At 48.1% G+C, this 22,464-nt stretch overlaps 2 protein-coding genes across 2 annotated transcripts in view; one reads left to right on the top strand and one right to left on the bottom strand.

Moving 5' to 3' along the window:
* Window positions 1–7,291, bottom strand: part of PIWIL3 (piwi like RNA-mediated gene silencing 3) — a gene marked incomplete at both ends in the record, with an annotated part of 36,034 nt that extends 28,743 nt beyond the window's left edge. The window contains one exon of the mRNA XM_084253225.1: window positions 7,124–7,291. Within this exon, the coding sequence (XP_084109351.1) occupies window positions 7,124–7,291 (168 nt within the window). The remainder of the gene's footprint in view (window positions 1–7,123) is intronic.
* A 1,077-nt stretch (window positions 7,292–8,368) lies between these two features.
* Window positions 8,369–22,464, top strand: part of SGSM1 (small G protein signaling modulator 1) — a gene marked incomplete at both ends in the record, with an annotated part of 66,780 nt that continues 52,684 nt past the window's right edge. Inside the window, 2 exon segments of the mRNA XM_084253224.1 lie at window positions 8,369–8,387; window positions 8,487–8,530. Of these exon segments, the coding sequence (XP_084109350.1) occupies window positions 8,369–8,387; window positions 8,487–8,530 (63 nt within the window).

The following is a 22,464-nucleotide window of genomic DNA, read 5'->3' as shown; positions in this document are numbered from 1 at the left end:
GCTCATCTCCCAGGGGCTAGAGGCACAAAGCTCCTTTCCAAGAGGAAGAGCGCTGGGGGCCAAGCTCAGCCCCTGGGGCACACAGCCCTGTGCCCTGCAGCAGTCACCAGGTAAGGGTGGGGAGTGGAGGAAGCCAGCCTGACCCCCAGGCAGAATGGGCTGCAGTCAGCAGGGCACTGCTGGGCTCTGCGCCCACCCTGATTTCAATTTCATCCCTGCTGGCCAGGCCCCTTCCGGCAACGCCTCCATCCTGGCCTAAATGAGGCAGCCCCTGAGCTGCACCTGGCAGTTCAGCGAAGCTCCCAGTCTTAGTGGGATGAAAGCAGGGGCGGCTCTGCCTGATCTCTTGCCCACCCGCTTATTTCCCCCATTTATCACCCCAGGATTAACCTGCCACCTGACCTTACAAAATGAGGTGCATTTGGAAATCCAGAAACTTACATCTTTACCAGTTAATACTTTTAGCCAAATGCCTGCTGTTGCCAATATAACTAAATTGTAGCCGCTGGCACTGTCCTTGGGATCACGCCTAGGCTCATCCGTGATCATCTCCTTGGCACCTCCCTGACAAGTGGATTCACAGTGATTTGCAAGTTTTTCAGTTTTTTTTTTTGGGGGGGGGGTTATTTTTTAAATGTTATTTGTTATAGTCTTTTCCTTGGTTGCTTTCAGGTTTCTATGATTGACTTTGTAACCTGAATTTTTTTTAATCAACAATCTTTTAATGTTTAATAGTTGTGTGCCTTTGCATTTGAATTTTGAGGTATACCCTGAATGCTGATTTTAATAAACGGAGTTATTTGACACTTTTTCCTTGAATAATTTTTGGAAATTCCACTATTATTCCATACAAACCTGGGTGCACCCTCATCTCTAAATTTAAACTCATTTTGCATTGTCCCTGGTGCACCTGTAACACTGGTTTACTTCCTATATCTTGAAGTTATTCTAGTGTCCAGAAGAGCTGACATCTGCTAAGTGCTCAAAAACTCCTGGCTATTCTTTCAGATGAATTTTGAAATCACCACATTGAGTTCTAGAATATAACAAAATCTGTTATCCTAGTAGTTGGAGGTTTGTTGAATTGAGACACTGATTTATTTCTTCAAGATTTGCATCCATGTTATGGGCCAGTTGGAAGTGTGACCTGCCCTGGGTTGAATGTCAGCATGACCATTTAGCATCCTTCAGCCGCCAGCAACATACTACAGGAAGGAATGGGGGTAACATGAACTTACCCCAGTGGATCTCCAACTTGAACCTGTGCCAGAATTATCCTACAGTCTTGCTCAAACATATATTTCTGGGACCTTACATCCTCTAGTTTCCAATTCAGAGCTTGAGTTCTGGCTAAGAGCAACCAGGATGAAAGCTGCAGCAACTTTTATCCCTAGTGTCAGAAGTGGTGCCTGTCACTTCTCCCATACTGCTCAGATCTCCCAGACTACCCTGTAGACAGTGGAGAGGATACCAGCACATGGAAGGCATTGACGCTATTTGGGAATATGGTTACCCCTCTACCCATATCCCTGTTCCTCAGACAGGGATGCTCAGATTTCATTTTGAAAACAGCTGCCAGAATAAGGCAGAAATTGGGCCTTTTGAGATGTCCTTTGAATACTATCTTGTGTCTGGAATACCTGCCAAAGTGTCCCTGAGCTGGAGAAAATTAAGAAACATGCACCCTTAAGAAAGATAAATCCTGAATCAGGATCCATAGATGGCAGCACTGCAGGACCAGAAGGCCCCTCTGGGACTGCCTGCTGTAGTTGAGTCAACAGAGTCCCCAGTGATGGGGACCCTTGATTGCTCCATGATGGGACAAATACAAGGTCATAGGACTTCCTCTGTCCCACACTGCCCCTCCAACTCAGTGAAAAAAGTCACCAGACACAAGTGCTAATTGTATGGTCTGCAGCAATTCATTTGCTTATCGAGCCTTCACTGAGGCCTTACTATGTGCCATGCTCTGTGAAAGGTGCTAGACATGTGAGTGCTGCCCTTAAGTTTCCCAAGAGAGGGCACAGGATAAACCATCCACAGAACAGCTGTGTCTCATTCACCTCTGTGTTCCCAGTGGCTCACCCAGTGCCCAGCACATCACAGGCAACTGCCTTGCACAGTCAGACAGCGTAGTGGTCAAGCCTCTGCATTTGGAATGTGGGAAGCTGGGTTCAAACCTCAACTCATCCATTTCTGTGTTGGGTGGCTCAGGGCAGAATGCATCCTCTCTCTGAGGCTCAATTACCTCATGTGCAGGATGGGAACTCATATCACAGAGCCCATGGTACTTCAGGAACTGGTCTGTGAAAAGGACACACCGAGTCCTCTTGAGTTATAGCATCTGGAGTTAACACTGTCACCATAATTTCAAAGGTCCTAGTAAATGCTCCCATTCCGAATCACCTCCTGAAAACAAGGGCAACTGACCAGGTCACCCCTCTGTCCTGCGTACACGGGGACCCTAGGAATCAGACATGGTAATTGTTTTATGTGGGTGTAGAGCAGCATCTAGTGGAGAAGAAAACTGACAAAGTGGCACAAGGACATTTGGAAGAGAAAGTTTTTTTTTAAAGATTATTTATTTATACAAGCACTGGGTACAGTCAGAAGCACGGGAGTGTGAGAGAATTCACCAGAGCCAGAGCGGGGAGTAGAACAGGCAGACTGACGAAATACACTGCTGAGGGGAGCAACAGGTGGCAGGAGAGGTCTGTGCGCCTTGTGGGACCCTCGCCAGTGGCCAGGGATTGAACCGGCGCTGCAGAGGCTACGGGCAGCTTTGCAGCCCAGCGTTCAACCACTGTGCCACCGGGGAGGCCCTGGAAGAGAAAGTTTTAAAGGCTGGGACAAAGGTAGGTAGAGAAGCCAGAAGGCCAGAAGGGTGCCTGCCTATGCTGGTGTCCCCAGCAGGGGAGGTGAGTCAAGTTTGCCTTCACAGGGCCCAGGACCCCTCATGTCCCAGCCCTGAGAATGAATGAACCAGGAAGCTCTCTCATTACCCCACCCTCTACTTCCTCTTCCCCACTTCTACTTCTTCCCTGGGTGCTGGGTCTTCATGTTCTGCTCTATGTGCGCATGTCCAGCAATTGGCTCTGCTGCCATCTCCCCAAGTCTTCAATGCCCGGGGCCAGGGCAGAAGAGGGCTCTGGGCCAGTGCATAGCCAGGGCACCTGCAGTGCCCTGGGCATCACCTCCCTCTGGTATCAGATCCCTGGGTTTCTGGCTCTGCTGGTCTCTGCTGAGCAGGGCTGGACACCATGCTATCCCCTCTCTTCTCAATCCTTCCTCTGTCTTTCGTTGAGCGCTGTCTACTGCCTCCTTCTGTCATAAGAATTCAGAACAAACCATTCTTGCTGGTCCTTATCTGCCCTGATGGACACAGTTCAGAGCTGTCAGGGGCATGAAGAAGTGGAGCGAGCACCAAACACACAGTGAGTGCCCAGGACTGGAGGCCTCTGCTGAGTCCTCATCATCATCAATGAGAGGAGCAAAGAGCTTGCTTTTCCTAAGAACATTTGATAGAATGTTCCTTTGCTATTTATCTTTTCCAGTTTTAAGGATATAGATGGATGTACATATAAACATAGTAGTATGTTTTAAATGTAAGGAATAAAAAGTAGATTGTTAAAGAATATCTACAAGATACTCCAGATTTCTTTAATGTCCAGATGCAAGCTGAATCCATTGCTGTCACTTTCCAATGTTGTAAGAAATAAGTATTTTCCAGTGAGAAGATAAAAATTGGGGGTTTGTCTCAATGATAGAAACTTTAAGGGAAATCAAATATATTCAGTAATTTTGATGTGATTAAATATTTACATTATATATCGTGAGAGTAATATATAAGCAGAATTGTTTTCCACATTCACATTTGGTTAACAATCCTTTTACTTAAATTCTTTATAGGTATCTCTACTGTCAGTGTGTTTTGCTCATTTCTGAGGTGATTTTTAAATCTTCTACCCTAGTTTTCCATGTCCAATCATCTTTACTTGCATCTATGTGGTATGAGAGACAGGATTTTTTGAAAAAAAGAGTTACTGAGGCCACAAATGGCCATTTACCTCATCCAAAGTAGTATTCAGTGTTTTAAAGTCCTAAACACAAAAGCTCCCAAGATGGTGTCTTCCTTCCATTGAGGGCCTGGAGCACATGGCAGTCAGAATATAGGCCAGGATCCAACTCACAGCAGAAGACACAACAGGAGATGTTCACCGGAGCTGCCCAGATGTGCCAGCACAGCACCAGACAAGTAACACTCAAAACAGCAGCTGCAGCAGCCAAACGATCCGACAAACGGCCACACTCACACAGTTCAGCGAGTAGCCCAGCTCCAGGTCTTCGCCTTTCCTTCCATGCTGCAAATCTGGGGACTGTTTCAGTTGCTCAGCTACCTGCAAAGCCTCTGAAACCTTCCTCTCTGAGGTTAGCTGTTGGAAGCCTCCTCATATCGTTCAAAGACACACAACAGTCTTCTGGAAGATCACCACGGTGGGGGGCAGAAATGGCTGATCACGGATTCTCTAAATATCTAAAAACGCTGAAATCCCAAATGCTGAATCCCTTATATTTCTTATCATAGTCTCCACCCCCACCAATACTTTGTATTTCACCTGAGGCTATCCATCTTCACCAGCACCCCCACCCCACCCCAAGGTGTGCCACCTGTAACAGTCTTTGGCTTCAGCCATTGGTTACAGTCTCACTTAAACCAATCATTGACAAATGGAACTGGAACTCTGTGATTGGCTTAAACCAATCAGGACCTGTCCAGAATGAGAAGGGAGTACCTCTTCCCAGGACTGTGAACAGATACCTGAACAATTTCAGTTTCATTAGGAGGTGGAGAAGGGGAATGAATATTGATGTGACAACAGTATTAGTGGGAACTCTCTAGTAAAACAGAAACAACATGGTATACATTTACATATCTATATCAACAGATGTAGAGAATTATTTTAGAGAATTGGCTCTAGCAATCATGAAAACCGAGGAGTCTCAAGACCTGTGGTCAACAAACTGAAAGCCTAAGAAAGCTAATGGTTTATTTCCAGTCTACATCTAAGGTCTGAGATGCAAGAAAAGCTGAGATTTCCATTTGAGTGCAAAGTACAGAAAAGGCTGATGTCCCAACCCAGCAGCCAAGCAGGAAGAGTTTTCTCCTACTCAGCCTTCTTCGTTCTATTCAGGTTATTAATTGATTGGATAAGGCCCATCCACATTAGGGAGGACAATTAACTTTATTCAAAAGTTAATCGAATCCAGTGTCATCAGAACATGCCCAGAATGTCATTAGAACATGCCCAGAACAATACTTTACCAAATGTCTGGGCACCAAGACCCAGTCAAGTGGACACATACAATTAACCACCCCAGCAGTATACAGCATCTGCTGTCCAGGACACACAACACAATGCAATCTAAGACCTCTCCCTTAAGTTGGTTAAGAGTGCCTTGGCTAAGAGAGTTGGATCCAGCTCGCTTACATTCTAGCCACACATCTTTGGTTAAGCAATTTAACTTCTCTGGGTCTCTAATAGAAAAGGCAGATGACAGGAGGAAGTTACTTCATGAAGTTATTTAGTGAATTAAATGTTTGTGGGAAGTTCAAGACACAGTACCAAACACATCAAGTGCTCAACAAATTGCAGCCATTATTACCATTATAATTATAGTATGGATCGTGAGGTTATGCATCGTGCCTCTTAGTGTATTACCTCTCAGCATTAAATCCTTTCTTCAATGCTTGCCCCTCCATAATATTATTATAGGCAGGATTTTATTATATAAGCTTTTCTCATTTATGCTGAGCACTGAGCACAATGGTGACTTTTCTCAGTAGAGGGCATTGAAGGGACAGTGCAGGAGAAAGCTTTTTCTTACTGATGTTAGCTGCTGCACCTGAGGTCAGTGGTGTGGACATAAGGTGTAGCCTGGGTAGCATGGGTCAGGCGGTGGAACTCTCAGATCCTGGGGAAGACTTTGGGACGCAGTTTTCCCCACTGTGGGGGGATTCTCAGAGGAGTCCCATTCAGTTCCAAGCAGATTGTAGGTGATGGCGCCCCTAGTGGCGAGTGTTCCAACTACAACATGGAGCCAAGCTCCCACTAGAAACAGACTTCAGATTCCATTCATGCCCCATTTCCTATAGCTATTAAACTAAACACCACAAACCTTTACCTTGGAATAAAAGCTCGAGGTTTTAAGGAAGCACAAGACATCTTCTCAGTCTCATTGTTTGTCAGGGAAAGTAAAAACGTTGGTCAGTAAATGGTTTCCTAGAGTGAGACTTAGGTATCCTACTTTTCTAAAGCACTCCAGTTAACTTTGGGGTGCAGCCAAGGGGGGAAACCACAGATGACGGCTTGGGCCCTGCATTCTCACCACCCACTCACTTGCTGTGTGAACTTGGACAAAACCCTTTCTAGTCTTGACTTTCTTACTATGATATAAAATCATAGGGTAATAGAGGGGAGGTCAGTAAGATGATGCAAGCAAAGCCCAACGTCCTGAGCACTCTGCCTGGCATATAAAAGTCCTGTATAAATATGTGTATATCCACATATTTATGTGTAAATATATGTGTACATATGTGTGCACACACACGTATATAATATTGCTATCAGCCATTTTGCATTCTCTGAGGAACTAGGGTGGGTAGTGGGCTATGACTGAAAATTTCCTCTCTCAACAAGGGCAGGTGTGTGTACAGGTGGGGTATATCAGAAGGTCCCCTCCCTGGAATGGGAACCTCAGACAGATGGCCTCCTTTCACCTAAGCAGTGGTGTCCGAAAAGCACTCTTTGCAGGTTATTGTTCTCAAGAGTCTCCCCTTCCAATCTTCTGGAGTTACTATGGTTTCACCCCATTTTCCAGTTTCCCAGGCTCCATGAACTTTGGGAATGCCCATTATCCTTCTAGTTTATTCCCTTAGCCTATCTTGGCCAAAGTTGGCTTCTATAGCTTATGACTAAAGATCCCTGTTACTGACAAATGAAAATGGGTCACAGGATCCACCACTGCAAGGACAGCACGCAGTCTGAGCTGTCCCCTAGTGCTTCTGAAAGCAGGACTGAATAGTGGGGGACCATTGGGGACAGATGTAAATCCTTAACATGACCTCAAGGTCATACAGAATCTTGGACCATGACTCGTGCTTCTTGCTCATGCCACCCCAGCCCCGCAGGCCTCCTTGCTGTTTGTCACACTCATGGGCACTCTCCCACTTCAGGACCTTTGCATTTGCTGTTTCCTTTGCCTGGAACGTCCTTTTCCCAGAAATCCCCATATCCTACTTCTTTTCCTCTTTGCTCAAATGTCATCTTGCCTGTGGGGCCTACTTCATACACCCTACTTCAAAATACAAACTCTACCTAGTCTGGGCACCCCCTGTCTCCTTTGCCTACTTAATTTTTCTCCATAAACTTCCAACTTACTATACGATCTGCTTATTTATTTTGTTGCAACCCTCCTAAGTTTCACCAGGGTGGGCCTTTTGGCCTGTTTCACTCACTTCAGTAACCCTAGCACAGTAACCTGGCTCATAGTAGGTGTTCAATTAATATTTGTTGACCTGTGTTGCAATCTAAGTGGACTTCTTGGTGGAGCAAACCTTGGTCCCACAAGCGCACGGCCTGCCTAGCCCTGCAGCTCTTGGCTGACAGGTGCTCCCATTTCCAGGCAAGCTCCTGGAAGAACCCCACTTTCCCAACGACTGCATGTGGGGGGAGGATCCATTTACATTCTGGTCTCTCCTGGCCTGCAAGGCAGTCTTGGAAGCCTCTTTAATAATGGTGATAACGACGGTGGCAGTGACAGCAGCAGTCACAGGAGAAGCAGCAGCAGCCGGCTTTCAGGGAAGCTACCCCGGGTCTGTGCTAAGTGCTTACGTTCAACCTCTAAGTCTCCTCACATTCCTAAGAAGGTGATCCCATTATACCCATTTGACAGACAAGAAACCTGGCACTCGGAGGGTGTCAGTCGCAGCATCATCACCTTCTGCCATCAGGTTCTGGGGTCTGGCACCTCACAGAATTGCACACTCACGCTGTCCTTCCTGCCCCATATAGGGGGGCGGGAGGGTGGACAGGCGACCCTGGGCCAGGAGCAGGGGCGTCTTCGGAGGTCGGGGTGCGCCTGTGCGGAGGCGCAGGTGTGTGTCGCGCGGGAGGAGCCTCCCGCGGAACCTGGGGGGCCGGGGGCGGGGCGGCCGGGGGCGGGCCCTGACGTCACGCGCCCCCGCGGTCCGTCCCCCCCCACCGCGCTCGCCCCGCCCCGCCCCGCCCCGCCCGGCCGCGAAGCTGCCGCCACCCGGCCGAGCCCCGAGGAGCCGCAGCCGCCCGCGCGCGGAACGCAGCGCCCAGCTATGGCTTCGGGCCCCGCGGGTAAGGGGCGCGGGGCGCGGGGCGCGGGGGAGGCAGGGGGCAGTCCGGGGGCGCCCCCACCCCTGGGCTGACCGGCCGCCCTCCCGTCTTGTCCCACAGAGGCGGAGACCCGGCAGAGGCTGCTGCGCACGGTCAAGAAGGAGGTAGGTGCCCGGGCTGGGGCGGGGGGCGCCGACCCCCGGGGGGCGAGGCCGCTGTCGCCGCTCGGGAAAGCGTCTCCGAAGCCGGGGTGGCCCTGGCGGCCGGGAGCGGCCACCCCAGCTATGCGGCTCACCTGGGTGGGAATTTACCTTCCAGGGCTGGAGGCTGGTGATCGGGGTGGGGGGTGGGGCGCTCGGGGATGAAGGGGTCTGGATGTTTTCTGCCTGGTGCAGAGCGGGGGCCCGTGCTGAGAGGACCCTCCAGGTGTGGGGCACACCTCGGTGTGTCTAGGTGGGACTCCCTCTTGTGGAGGAGCAGGAGGGTCGTCTTAGGCAGGGGTCTTCAAGGTGAGACAGTGGGGGTCTGCGGTGCTGGGGGTGCGAGGCGCTGCTGGAGTCTGTAGAAGGAGGACCAGACTTCAAGAAAGGGAAACCCCCAAATTCTTGGTCTTTGGAGGCACCCCAGGGAACTCCCTCCTTCTGAGTCTGGAGTCAGCCAGCTGCTCCCCTGTAGGCCTGATCCTGTGCTCTCCTGTCCCCTCACATCACCCCACACCAGTCCCCAATTACAGGAGAGTGAGCGTCAGACAGGGTTCAGCTGCCCCTTCACTTCACTGCCCCAGAGGCCCTGTCTGTCTAGCTTTTAGAGTTAATAGCTGATGACTTCCTGCAGTGGGGAAGAATTTACAGTGATGAGAGCCTGGGGAAGCATTAGGTGTCTGCGTTCTGTGTGTGTGTGTGTACACGTGTGTACATGTATGTGAACATGCCTGTGGACCGGGTCAGAACATGTGTCTCTGACTGTATGTATTTGGGAATGTGTTTGCATCTGTCTGGAGATAAGTATATCTATTGTGTGTGCATGTACCTGTGTTAATATGTTTTGTAAGAGAGAGTCTATATATGTTTCTGTGATGCAGGAATCGTGCCAACGAGTGAGGCTGTGACTGTGTGTGGGTGACATGCCAGGCATGAGTTTGTGTGTGAATGAGTAAGGCTGTGATCATGTATGTGTTTGCGTGTGTCTCTGTGTCAGGCCCTCCTCACGTCACCCCATAAATCTCAGCCTGGGACACCATCTCTGCCAGCCTGCACCATCTCAGCTAAACCTTGGGGCCCCAGCTTGAGCGCTGTGTGTCAGGGGAATTGGCCTCTGGTGTCAGTGCCTCCGAGCACGAGGACGGTAGCCATCAATGGCAACTTGGGGACAGGGTCCTGTGTGGCCCTTCCTCGGGAAGCGTGGCGTGTCTTTCTCTGTGTGTGGCGTGTCCCATATTGTCTAAAGAATTGGCCCCAGAGCTGGTTCCATGTTCTAGCATATCTGAGTATGGAGACTTACGAGATGCATTGAGTCCCTCAGAAAGGCGCTGAAGTTTTCAGCTCAGCTCCCATAGAGCACCCTGTGGGACTCTGAAGAAACCTGTCTAGAATGTGTGCAACAAAACACACACATTCTGGTGACTGTTTCAGGGGAAGGTATGTATGGACCCCACCTCCCAAATGTCTTCAGGTGAAAAACCTGCTGTGTTTCTCTCGCTCATTGTTTAACCAAACCTAGATGTAATATATGCAGATGTTTTCCCCTGAAATAACTGTTTTTAAGGAGATGGTTGGTCAGTTGGGAGGGGGCTTCAGGCAGAAGAGTGAGTCAGCAATGCCTCTAGAGAGGGCAGCGCTTCCTGCGCTGGGCAGGGCTTTGCCTGGGGCCAGGTCCCCAGCTCTGCCACCAGCTCCCTCAGTGCTGGACAAGTGCCTTCCCCTCTCGAGGACTTCATTTCGCCATCTGGAGAAGGAAGCATTGGTCCAGATGCCCTAGGTGGGCCTGTCCATGTCATTCTCCCCTGGGTTTCTGTGCAGGCTGTGGGAGTCACGTTGCCCTGGTGGCCAGCTCTCGGGGCCTGCATTCCTGTCCCTAGTTTGGAGCTGGTTCAAGGGCAAGGCCATCTTCTGGTTAGAGTGATCTCTTGGCATCCTGCTTGGTGCCTATATAGGGCAGAGACACATCTTATAAGTTTGGACAAAGGGCCTCAAGTGCCCATGGACCCCAGATCTGCAATCAGAAAGCTGGAGTTACACATTGATGGCTGTTTCTAAATTCTGCATTTCTTGGGGCAAATCATGTTAGCAACCAGAGCTTCCGCGTGCAGGGGCTACTTCGCGCCACATCCTGTGCGCACAGTAATTTTATGAGGTGAATGAGGTTCCCATTTTACAGATAAGGAAACTGAGGCATGGAGAGGTGGAGGGAGTTATTCATGAGCACAGAGCCAAGAAGGGGCAGAGCCAGGGACTTACTCTCCAAGTGCATAGCCAGGCTCTTAGCCCTACACCACAGACATGCCCATGTACTGCACAGCACCACAATCTCAGCGTGTGTGAGTGGGTCACTTCATTGTACAGATGAGAAAACTGTGGCCCTGAAAGGAAGTGAAGTTTCACGGGCACAGGACATGTGAGGGGGAGCAGGTTCAAGTCTTCTATCTGTGAGCTCTTATTCAGCATGGGTGCCTGAAGGGCACGGTGACAAGTCCATGCCCCCTCCCCTTTCCTTCCTCCTCCTTCCCCTTTTGGCAGGTGTTGCCCTCCAGTAGCAGAGAGCCAGTCTTCAGTAGAATGATGGAGGGAAGTTCTATGCTTAGAAACCTGGAGGTCATGTCAGGTCTTCCCTCTCCCCGCATCGCTGCCTGCCACAGTCCCACCCATAGGCTTCTTCTGTCCTTTCTGGAAGCAGTGTCTTAACCACCAGCTTCAGTAGATAAGCCAGGCAGAGCTGCAAGCATTGCAGTAGCCCCTGCAGAGGCTGAAGGTCTGGGAGCTCTGTCCAGTGCTGACTGGGCAGCTAAAATGCCCCAGGGCTGACAAGGCAGTTCAGGAAAGAGCTGTGGGCTCAGCCACAGCAGGGTTCAAATCCCAGTGCATGCACTTACTGAGCTGTGTCTGTGTGCCAGACACTGGGCTGGGCTCTCTGGATACAGCAATTAAAAAGACCCTCCCTTCCTGAGGCTGACATTCCAGTACAGTAGGTCGAGGCTGAGAGACTTTGTGAATGTAATTAAAAGTACAATTACAGGCTGTGTGCAGAGGTCTGAAGGAGAGGCACTTGGCGCCATGAGAACATGTGACAGGGAGAAGTAACCATGTGCAGGGGGCCCAGAAGGCTCCCTACAGGACGTGATGTTTAAGAAGCTATGTGAATGATGAGTAGGCCTTTCAGGTGAAGATGTGGGATGGGAAGAGACAGGGAAATCAGTACAAGCAGAGGAACCCCATATGCAGGATGTGTGGCTGGGGGGAGCAGAGAGGAGGAGAAGGGGAGCGTGCATGATCTTCTGAAAACAAGGGGAAGAGAGGGGAGAACAGGAATATGGAAGGAAAGGCTGAGCTGGGTTGCGTATTAACTAGACAACTTGGTGCATGTGCATCTGTCTTTACCTCCACAGGTGTCCGAGTTTCAGCTTATTCATAATGGGCGTGAAAATTTCTTACCGGCTAGAATAACACGTGTGAATCACGCACCACGTTAGCCTGAGCTTCCCCACAACAGGCATCGTTTTCTTTTCTTTTTCTTTCTTTTTTTTTTTTTTTTCAGTCTCCCCAGTGCTACCCATCCAGGGAAAGCTGAAGACAGCTTGACCTCAGCGTGATTTCCGTCAGCAAAATCCAGCCAGCTCTCCTGGCTCCTTCCTGGCTCTCCTTACCCTCCCCTCCTTTTCCCTCTCCACTGCCACCCTTTAATTTTGTTTTGGTTCCCAGAGCCAGCAGGGACTGGCTTCCCGTTGCCATGACAACTGCCATTAAAGGAGCCATCCACGTGACTCAAGTTGATAACGGAAGCAAAGTGACTAACTGCCTTGTTTTCCTGTCTCCAGGCTGGGTCTGGAAGGTCTCTTAATTGGAGGCAAGAAGGCAGGGGCTTATAGGGTAGAAGAGAGACCTGGGGATGGAGGCAAGGAAGGGAGGCAGGTCCTGGAGAAGAAGCTACATTTAGCTCTGCAAACTAGAGCTGGTATAAGAGCCACAGTGGGGAGCCATTTTTATAGCAGCTGAACTGCGTGTGTTTGGGAAGCTGAGCCTCCCTGGGTGAGAGCAGTGGGTTGGGGGAGGAGGGCAGAGCTTGCTAAGAAGGTCGAGGGAACTGAAGTTACTACAGGGACCCTGTGGTAGTTTTGTTATAGGACAGCCCCGATATTGAATGGGTTGCCTGGCTGTGGGTCCTCACCTGCGCACTTAAAAGGGGCTTATTAATACTCCACTACAGGCACACACAAAAGGTTAATAAAAGGTTTATTTACAAGGGAAAAGGAAATAAGGAAAATGGACAACTCAGGGAGAAAATAGGGAAATAAAGTCTTTAATGCGTCCTACCCGATCCGACGACCTGGAAACCCAAAGTCACTCTCAGAGCTGGCCGGATGCTGCGAGCTGGCGGAGAGTCAAAATGGAGGACCCCTCCAAAGCCCACGTGTCTGCCTTTTATATCCACCTGGCTGCTTAACCCCACCCTCAGGTCCCAGCCACCTTCCCTTTGGTGGTGATGGGATTTGGAGTTCCCAGTGTCTTTGGCTTTGACCTGGGGTGGGGGTGGAGTCCACAAAGCCTGTATGGAATTAGCTTTAGGACATTCTTTCCCCCCTAACAGTTTCACTCTAACCCAGTGGTTCTTAATGAAAGAGAGGGCACAGTCTTGGCCCACACAAATCAAATTTGAATTACAGATGAGCAATCAATAATTTTTAGTAGAAGTATGTATTGCTAAATCTGCAGCCTTACCCCAGGGCCTATGTCTGGAGACATTTTTGGTTGTCACAACTGGCGCTGTTACTGGCATCTAGAGGAAGAAGTCAGGCATGCTGCTCCCTTCCCTGCAGTGCACAGGATGGCCCTCCACAGAGGTATCCAGCTCAGAAGGCACTCATGACCTTGGCTGGCAGAGGTAGTGTTAGGGAGCCATGAGCTTCTGCAGAGGCCCTGGATATATACTTGGGGTCAGGTGTGTGAGCAGGGAGAAAGGAGGCAGGAACATCCCTCAGCCCCAGCTTGGGCAGCACAGGCTGCAGCACTTGCTCTGTCAGATAGTGGGGCGCTGTAGAGGGTTTGTTACTAAGAATGGGTCTTGCTTGGAGTTGAACTTCAGGAAGTTTCTTTCAGTGTCGCAGAGGCCAGATGTTCCCTTTCTCCCAGTTCTTAGAAGAAAACGTGCTACCTCCTTTCCTCTTTTCTCCCCTCTCCCTTTATTCTGTCCTCCTTTCTTTTACAAATATTTATTGAGCACCTACTCTATGCCAGACTAAGGGTTCTGCTTTCAGGGGTGCAGAGTGTGCCCACACTAAAAAGCACCTGCTGGGTGGCCTACGTTTCTACAGCCCAAAGGTTAAGGGCTTAGCCCCAAGAGACTTTCTACTCCCCCCAACTCCAGATGCCAATGAGCTACCTCAGGTTGATTCCTGAACATCTCATCTTCCACTCTAAATATGAGGTTCCAAACATCCTCTCTTCAGGTTCGATTGTCTTGGTGGAGTGACTCACAGAACTCAGAGAAACATTTGACTTACTGTAGCACCGATTTATTACCAGGTGTGTAACTCAGACACAGGCAGGCAAAGGAGATGCGTAGGGCAAGGTATGGGGAGGGAACGTGGAACTCCCATGTCCTCTCTGGGCACACCATGCACCTAGCTGTTCTCCAACCCAGAGGCTCTCCAAAGCGGTCCTTTTGGGTTTTTATGGAGGTTTCAGTACAGAGTCATGAGTAATGAAGTCACTGGCCATTGGTGAGTGATTCCGCCTCCGTGCCCTGTCACCTCCCTAGAGGTGGAAATAGGAGTAGGTGGGACTGAAAGTTCCAACTCTAGTCACAAAGTTAGTTCTCTTGGCAACCAGGCCATAACCCCACCCATAGCTGGGGTGTGGGGGGGTGTCCAAAGTCACCTAATTGGCATGACAGAAGACATCTTTCTCACCATTAGGGCTTCAGAAGCTCTGTGCTAGAGACTAGAATGAAGACCAAATACATATTTATTGTAATTCACAATATCACACGGACACTGTCCTAGAATGTGCAGATTAAGAAGTGAGCAAGTAACACCCCTGCTCACCTGCTCTTGTGAAGCATGCATCTCCTGGGGGACAGGTAGATAAACCATAAATATACATCAGAAGGGATCATTGCTATGGGGAAAATAGAGCTGGAAAGGACTGGAGAGTAGTGGGAAGGGCTTTCCAGGGGAAGTGGTCAGGGACGACCTCTCTAATGGGGTGACATTTGAGGAGAGACTGTCATGAAGGGTGTTTGTGATGGAGGGAACAGAATATGCAAAGTCCTTGAGTCAGAAATAATGAGGCTGGAGCAGAGTGAACAGGAATGGAGGAGATGAGGGCCAAGAAGGAATAGGAGGCCCACCTGCAGGGCTTGTGGTCCTTGGGAACTTTGGCTTTTACATTGAGTGAGGTGGGAATTGGGGGAGGAGAGTGAACTCACCTATGTAGTAGGCTGCTCAGGCTGCCAGGTCAGCAGTGATGTGTAGGCGTCAAGTGTTGGGGGCTCAAGTCATTAGGCAAGTCAGGAAACTTCTGTCTTGTTTTTTGCTAAGCTGTCAATGCTTGGGCTGCATATCACAGCCCCCTTTCCTCCCCAACACACACAAACACACACACACGCGCACGCACACATACTTGCGTGCCCGCTCGTGCTTGCACACTCCTTCACCCTGCCAACTCCGGGTTCCAGAAATGCTTGCCAGTGAATGAATGCAGGGATTCTGGTTGGGATATTTTTGGAGACTCTGAGGCGTGCAGCGTTGACTCAAACTTTGACTCAAACCAGTTCGTGTGTGTCGTGTTTTCAGACTTCAGAAGCAGAAATCCTCTTCATGAATAATGCAGCCATAGCCACTCCATGTGCTTTGCACTTTTTTCAGGCTTCTGGCAAAGTGGCTTCTGGGAACTTTTGATAGTGATGGGTTTGGGTGTCCTGGGTAGACTGGCTTTCTCATTAATTATATCTCCTGTGCAGCCAGGCCGGGGCGGGGGGTCTCCCCTGCAGTGTCTTCATGAGGGTCCCTGGGAGATGGTAGTAGCACTTGTTGCTGGTTGGCAGATAGGAAAGGACATTTTTGTCACCCCACTGCCCACCAGTGGGCCCAAGGTTGCTGGTTGTGGACCCCAGAATACAGGGAAGTCAGGGCCCCTGAGTTCTTGTCCCAACTCTGCCCCCAACAACACATGGCAGCCTCTCCTCCCTGTTTCATTCTCCTGCTTTCTAAGTGGATGAGGTTGGACAGCTCCAGGATTCGAAGAACCTCAAGTCATCTGATTTGGCTGGTGATCACTTTGTAAGAGCCAAGCCAGCCGTGTTCTCTCGACCCCAAATTTGCCAGGCCCGGATTTAAGACTTATTAAAACTCAGTAGCTGATAAGAATTTCTGAGAGCCTTCATTCTGCTCAAGAAAAACAAGGGCTCAACAAAGCCTCTCTAATGGAATAAAGGGTTGTTTTTTTTTTTAATGACTTTTTTTTTTTTTTGTAAAATAGCGTTTTATATGAATGGCTTCATTTAATTAGCCCAGTACCTCAGGAAGCATATTAAGCCATTCTTCCTTAGAAGTAAGGAAAATGAGGCACAGAGACGGCAAGTAGCTTACCCAGTGTCACAGAGATTGTCAGCGGCACAGCTTGGAGAACCCTGTGCTGGAGCCAAACCAGTCACCCACCTGTAATTAGTAACCACCTTGGGGAAGGACCAGATTTTGAAACAGGACAACCCCAAGTTCAAGTTACGATTCTCCCCTTAGTAGCTGCATGAGCCTCTATGGCTTCAGCTTCTTGTGTATCAAATGGCGAAAGCATCATCTGTGGCGTGTTATGCTGTCATCCCGGGCATACACAGCTGTATTTTTGGAGGGCCAGGTGCCGTGCTGGCTTACCCGCCTGGCTCACTAGCCCAGCAAGATGGACTCAGTTGCAGATGGACATTTTGCTGCCCTTCCTGATCACAAAGGGCCTTGCAGATCTCTTAGCTTGGAATCTTGTTCCCCAGGGTAAGCTCTGGGCTGCAGTTGCTGGGGCCACAGGAGCAGTGTTAGACTGGGAAGGGGTACTTCTTGGGGTCCAAAGGGATGAAGTCTTGAATGGGAGTCAGGAAAGCTGAATCTTGACTGGCTACATTCACTCCTGGATCATCCTTCTGGGTCTGGTTGCTCCTAGCCCCATGGAGATAATCCTGCAGCCTAAGGAGGTAAGAAGCTCCAGAGAGCTTGCTGGCCCAGCCTCCTAGCGTTCTAGGCTGAGTACCAGTGGGCAGCAGCATTTCTTAGAATTACAAGAACATAGGAGAGGAGTAGACTTGTGCTTGCTTTCTTTTTTTTTAAATGATTTATTTTATTTATTTATGCATACAAGAACTGGGGTATAGGCCCAGAGGTGTGGGAGGCGGGGAAAGGATTCACCAGAGACAGAGTGGGGAACAGAACAGGCAGATTGACTGAAATACACTGCTGAGGGGAGCAGCAGGTGAGTCAGGAGAGGTCTGCTGTGCCAGGTGGGTAGCTCCCTGGCTGGGGATCAAACTCATGCTGCATTGGCTGTCGATATCTTCATAGTGCTGGGACTTAACCCCTTGGACCACCTGGGAGGCCGTTGTGCTTTGTTCTTACAAGATCTTGAAGAAACTGAGATTGTGGGTTTTGATAAAGGATATAACAGGTCCTTTTGCAGAAAGACCCATTTAGAAATCAGATAGCCACAGGTCCATTTAGAAAGCCAGATAACTGACGCCCCAAAAGTTCAAGAGACTTGGTACTACTTGGGGTGGTTAAATTATTCTTCTTTAATTATTTAGTAAATTATTACTCCTTCTTTTATAATTATGTATTATATAATGTGTAATATAACACATTGTGTATCATAATTGCTTTAATTATCATTTAGTAAATTTCATCTAATTAGCTAAGAAGTATAGCAGCTACCATTTATCAACCACTGCTCTCAGTGCCTTACTTTACCTCGTTTAATAATCAGAATAGTATCCCTAAAGTGTAAGTACAGACAGAACTGCTCTTCACTGATGACAAAATTGAAGATCAGAAGTTAAATAATTGGTGGAAGGTCATACAGCTGAGAATGAGCAGAGCAGGGTATTTTAACTAGCTCCATCTATTTCAAATATGATAATAGCTTGCTAATAAAACTAACTAGAATAATAAATAGGTAAATATAAGGTGAAAAGGGAAAGAGAGGTGAAACGGGATTTATTGGTTTAAGGATTTGGAAAGGTTTGGGGTAAATACAGTTTCAGGTTCAGTTGTATCCAGGGGTTTTTGTGAAGCCATCAAGACCCTGTCTCTCCCCACCTGTCTGTGCTGCCTTTCTCTGTGTTGGCTTTTTGCTCAGCCTCTCTCTCTGGGAAGGTCAGTGTTGTCTAGCAGCCCTGGGGCACAATTGCCAGCTTGGCATCACAACACAATGAGGCTTTGCCTTCCCATGTTTCTACCAGAAAGCTTAGGATTAGGTCTCATTGGACCAGTCTGGGTCATGTGCCCCATTTGTGCCCATGTCTGTGGATTGATTACCAAGCCTGAGGGGGTGAAGTACGGGTTTAGGTCTGTGAGAGTGAAGGAGGGGGACCCATAGAAGAGTCAAGGTGAAATTACCATTTGGGGGGGTGCAGGCGGGAGCAGGGAAACAGACAGATAAACCATCCTCCATCTGGAAAGGGTGGGGGCACCTGGATGTGGATGTGCACTTGTCTGCTCTTATGCTGGGTGCTGGCGGTGATCCCAGGTGCTGCCAGGGGGCCCAGGCCCTCTGTGTGCCATGTGTCTGCTGAATCAGGATGTAAACCTCTGAAATTGTGCAAACACTTTGTACCTGTTGCATGGAGAGAGTACCCTCAGCTCTCGTCAGTGTCTGAGGGGACCACAACCCAAACATCCAAATGTGGTTCAGAATCACCCTGCAAGATTGCAGTTTCCCGGTCTCACCATACTCAGAAATGCAACGGTACTTCCTGTTTCTACCTTAGTGAGCTGCTTCTAATAGTCACTGAGGTCCTGAGGATAACCACAGACCCCTTTTGCTGGGGTCCTGCTGTGTTCCAGACCCTCGCTCTCAGGACATGAGCCACTGGTCACGTGCGCCGGTTTACATTTACATTTAAATCAGTTATAATTAAATTCAAAGTAGAATTCCTCAATTACACTAGCCAGGTTTCAGGAGCTCAATAAAAACCACATGTGCTCATGATCCTATATTGGACAACACAGAGACAGAGCATTTCTAGAAAGTTCCAACCTGTTTTAGACATTGTGCTTCATCCTAAACATGCATTAGTATATTTGATCTTAAAAGAGCCTTCAGAGGGGTAGGTCAGATTTATTATCCTATTTCATAGATGAGTAAATGGAAGCAGAGGGGAAGTGCAGTGGCTTGTCCAAGGTCACACAGCTGGTAAGAGGTGAAGCCAGGATTCTAACCCAACCCTTTGTCACAGTATGCATCTGTTTCTTCCTTAGGTTGCCTCAAAGTGGTTATTCCATTTTCTGACTCTCCCTGTGTGTGTGTTTTAAGTGACCATCTGGGAATTCTGTTTCTTACTTTCCTGCGACTGGCCAACCCCTGTGGTCTGGACAGCTTTTCAGAGAGACTGGCACACTCTGGAGTCTGTGTGCACCCCCTTTATCCGGGAGGCCTGTGGGTGTGTGGAAGTGGGGCACGTTGCCAGGGGAGTCGCCAATGCAGTCAGCCAGGCACCCAAGAGAAAACTGGCCGGTGTCCAGGGTGTAGGCTGGGAATGTGAGACACGCAGGCTTTCTCTGGGTGTGGGGTGAGGGGGTGTCTTCATGGATACATCATCTCCCTTGGAGCCTGTGCCTGGGAGTGTTGGCTGGAAGGACCTTTTTGCCAAGATGACCCAAGTGAATATTTCAGAATCAGGTTCTTGGGCACCGGAGGCACCTTTGTGGGGTATGACAGGAGGCCTGTTTATGGGATCCCCATTTTCAGCCTTCGAACACCACCCCTTCCAGATGTTGGCAGGTGGGCAGGCCCTCATACTGTTAGGAAACAATGCCTGGCACCTATTTATAGCACACCGGTGAACGATTAACAAGAGCCAGGATGGCAGCAGCCCAGTGAGAGGCATTTGCTTCTCCTGAAGCCAAACAGCCATGTCTAGGGCAGGTTAAGAGGATGGGGAGAAGGAGGGTTTTCCAACCATCTGAAGGTTATTATGCCACTGCTTTATCATTTATGTCCCCCTCACCCCGCCACCCACCCTCATCACAGGAGTGGTACTACAGAAGGACAATTCTATGGCTTCGCTTTCCTTGTCTTTCTGCATTGGTGGGCAGCAGTGTGCAGCTGGTCTGTCCTGAAGCCCTTTGAAAAGGACGTTTCCAGCCTTTTCACCCATGTTCGTGAGTTCCTCCTTTGTGCCAGTCACTTTAAAACAGCGTCTCTCTCAATACCTGATGGGCAGAATCCTAATCCTACCACAATTAAAAGAATAAACTATTATTAAAAAAAAGACAATATCTCTGTACAGCTAAGCCCACTGTGGGCCATGATGGACAAACTCAGACGAGCCCATTAGGAAGGAGGCCTTAAACCTGCTAATAGGCTGAGCTCCCTGCTGACAGCCTCCATTAGTGGCAGAGTAAGCGAAGGACATTTCTTTCTTCTTAAATAGACTTTGTGTTTCAGAGCAGTTTTAGGTTCACAGTAGAATTGGATGAAAGTACAAGGCTTACCCATATATCCCTGCCCCCACACAGGTATAACCTTCCCCACTAGGGACATCCCTCCCCACCCCAAGACTGTGACATGTGTTAGAACCCACAAACCTATGTTAACTAACCATAGTTTAATTTTTGGCTCACACATGGTGTCGCACATTCTCTGGGATTAGACAAATGCATGATGACCTGCATCCACCACTGTAGTGTCACGTCCATGCCCTAAAATTCCCCTATGCTCCTCCTGTTCATCTCAACCTCTGGCAGCCACCGATTCTTTTACTGTCTCCATAGCTTTGGTACTGAATGCCAGTCTCCCTCAGCCAGTAAAAGGAAACAGAGTTTGAGGAGAAGGGAAGTACTTTGTCAACCAACCAAGGAAGGCAGCAGGCTTATGTCTGAAAGACCACCATCTTCCTCTTTGGCAGAGTGCAGAGTTATTTATACAAAGGAGTACAAAAAAGGCGGGGTGGGAGGAGATGGGCAAGAGTCTTCAAAGGGGAGACAGGCAGGGTTGACCTGTCCTTATGATGCAGGCATATGGAGATTTCAGGTGGGCGCCAGCTTGCTTTGTTAACATCTGCTTTAGCTTCCTTGTTATGTTCTTGGGGATATCCTCCCTTTTCCTTAGACTGCAAGAAGACAAACTTGTTTTTTTTTTTTTAATAATAAAAAAAGTTTATTGAAACAAATAGGATGCAGATGTTTTTAGTGATTTAGCCCTCAGAACATATTGTCTTTTTATGGCCTGTAAAAAAGAAAATCTAGAAACTTTTTTGTATGACCTGATGTATATTTTTCTTGGTCAATATAAGTATATATAGATTAGGTTTAAATGTATTACTCAATTGACAATTGTCTCTTTATAATCTTTATATATCTTTTATTTAAGCTCTTTTTATGCAAAATACTGTAAATAATGAAACTTCTCACTGAATTATATTTTCATTTTTGGAGATTAAGAGAATGTACAAAACAGAATCTCAGTGCATATGCTAAAATCTTATACCAGCCCCTCTCTTTAGTTTTAAAATTAGTAATTCTTGACTCAGTCAATGGTAACTGTAAGAAATGTCTATTAAGAAGTTAAGTTTAAGTCAGCAATTTAAAAGTTAACACTTACTGTTTTATAAAATTAAAAAAAAGTTTTGCCATATAAAATTAAAAAATGATCTAAATTTCTTGCTGACATTAACAAATACAGTGAAAACTCACACCGGTGAGTTTTCCCACTTCTATAAGTGAATGATTTGGACTCTTAGAGTTCATGTATATAAGAAACTCTGGAGCAACATTTCCAAATTTGACAATTCTAAACATTTACATGTTACCAATGGTGTGTTGCAAGACTAAAAGTAACTATTCCTAACTTATTTCAATCAACCATGCAAGAAAAAAGGCTGACTTATGTTCTTCTATTTTCTCTATAAATACTGGTTTTTCAAATGTACTGTCATATGACAAGTCAAAGAAGCCCCCAAGAAATTTGGAGGAAAAAAACCTGTTAAAAAGATTTGTTAGCCAATTAAATATCAATAATTGTGTTTTCTTGCATTTTATGTTTGGGTATTTTGAAGAAGACAAACTTGTGAAATGCAGTGGATGGGAATGCTTATCTGATGGGGCAGGAAAGAGAGACCTGTCCTGTTTCACTACATCAGTTTTGCCATCTCCAGAATGATGCAGTTGGAATTATACAGCAGGTATCCTTTTCAGATTGGCTTCTTTCACTTAGTAATAAACACTTACGTTTGGTAACTTCATTTTGTTACCACCATTTGCCTTTGGGACCAACATGTGGCAGGGCAGTAGCTGTGAGGCACCAGGGGTGCTGGGATAGGTAGGGGAGGAAGATGATGGCTGGGGTGGAGGTTTAGCGGGCCAGTACTGCGTGACCCTGGCTTTGGGGCCAGACAGTGAACTCTGGCTCTTGCCCTACCTGGCTGGCGTGGCCACTTGGCTGTGGGGGTCCCCACCATGGCTTGGGACTCCTGACAGGAGACCTTGATTCAAATACCAGCCTCTTCACAGATGATCTGTGCTCCTCCCAGGTGAATTGCTGAGTTGGGAAAACAGAAATTAGAGAATGACACCTATCTGTAATCCCAATTCTAGATTGACTCTTTGGGCTTATGTATGTGAAGCACCCACTCAGCTTGTGACGAGCACCTGCAGGTGTGTGTTGAATGAACAGATGAATGGATGAAC

This window comes from Talpa europaea, assembly GCF_964194135.1.
Source record: "Talpa europaea genome assembly, chromosome: 14".
Taxonomy (NCBI): Eukaryota; Metazoa; Chordata; class Mammalia; order Eulipotyphla; family Talpidae; genus Talpa; species Talpa europaea.
The sequence above is the reverse complement of the archived record's forward strand: the minus strand, read 5'-3'. Positions and strand labels throughout refer to the sequence as shown.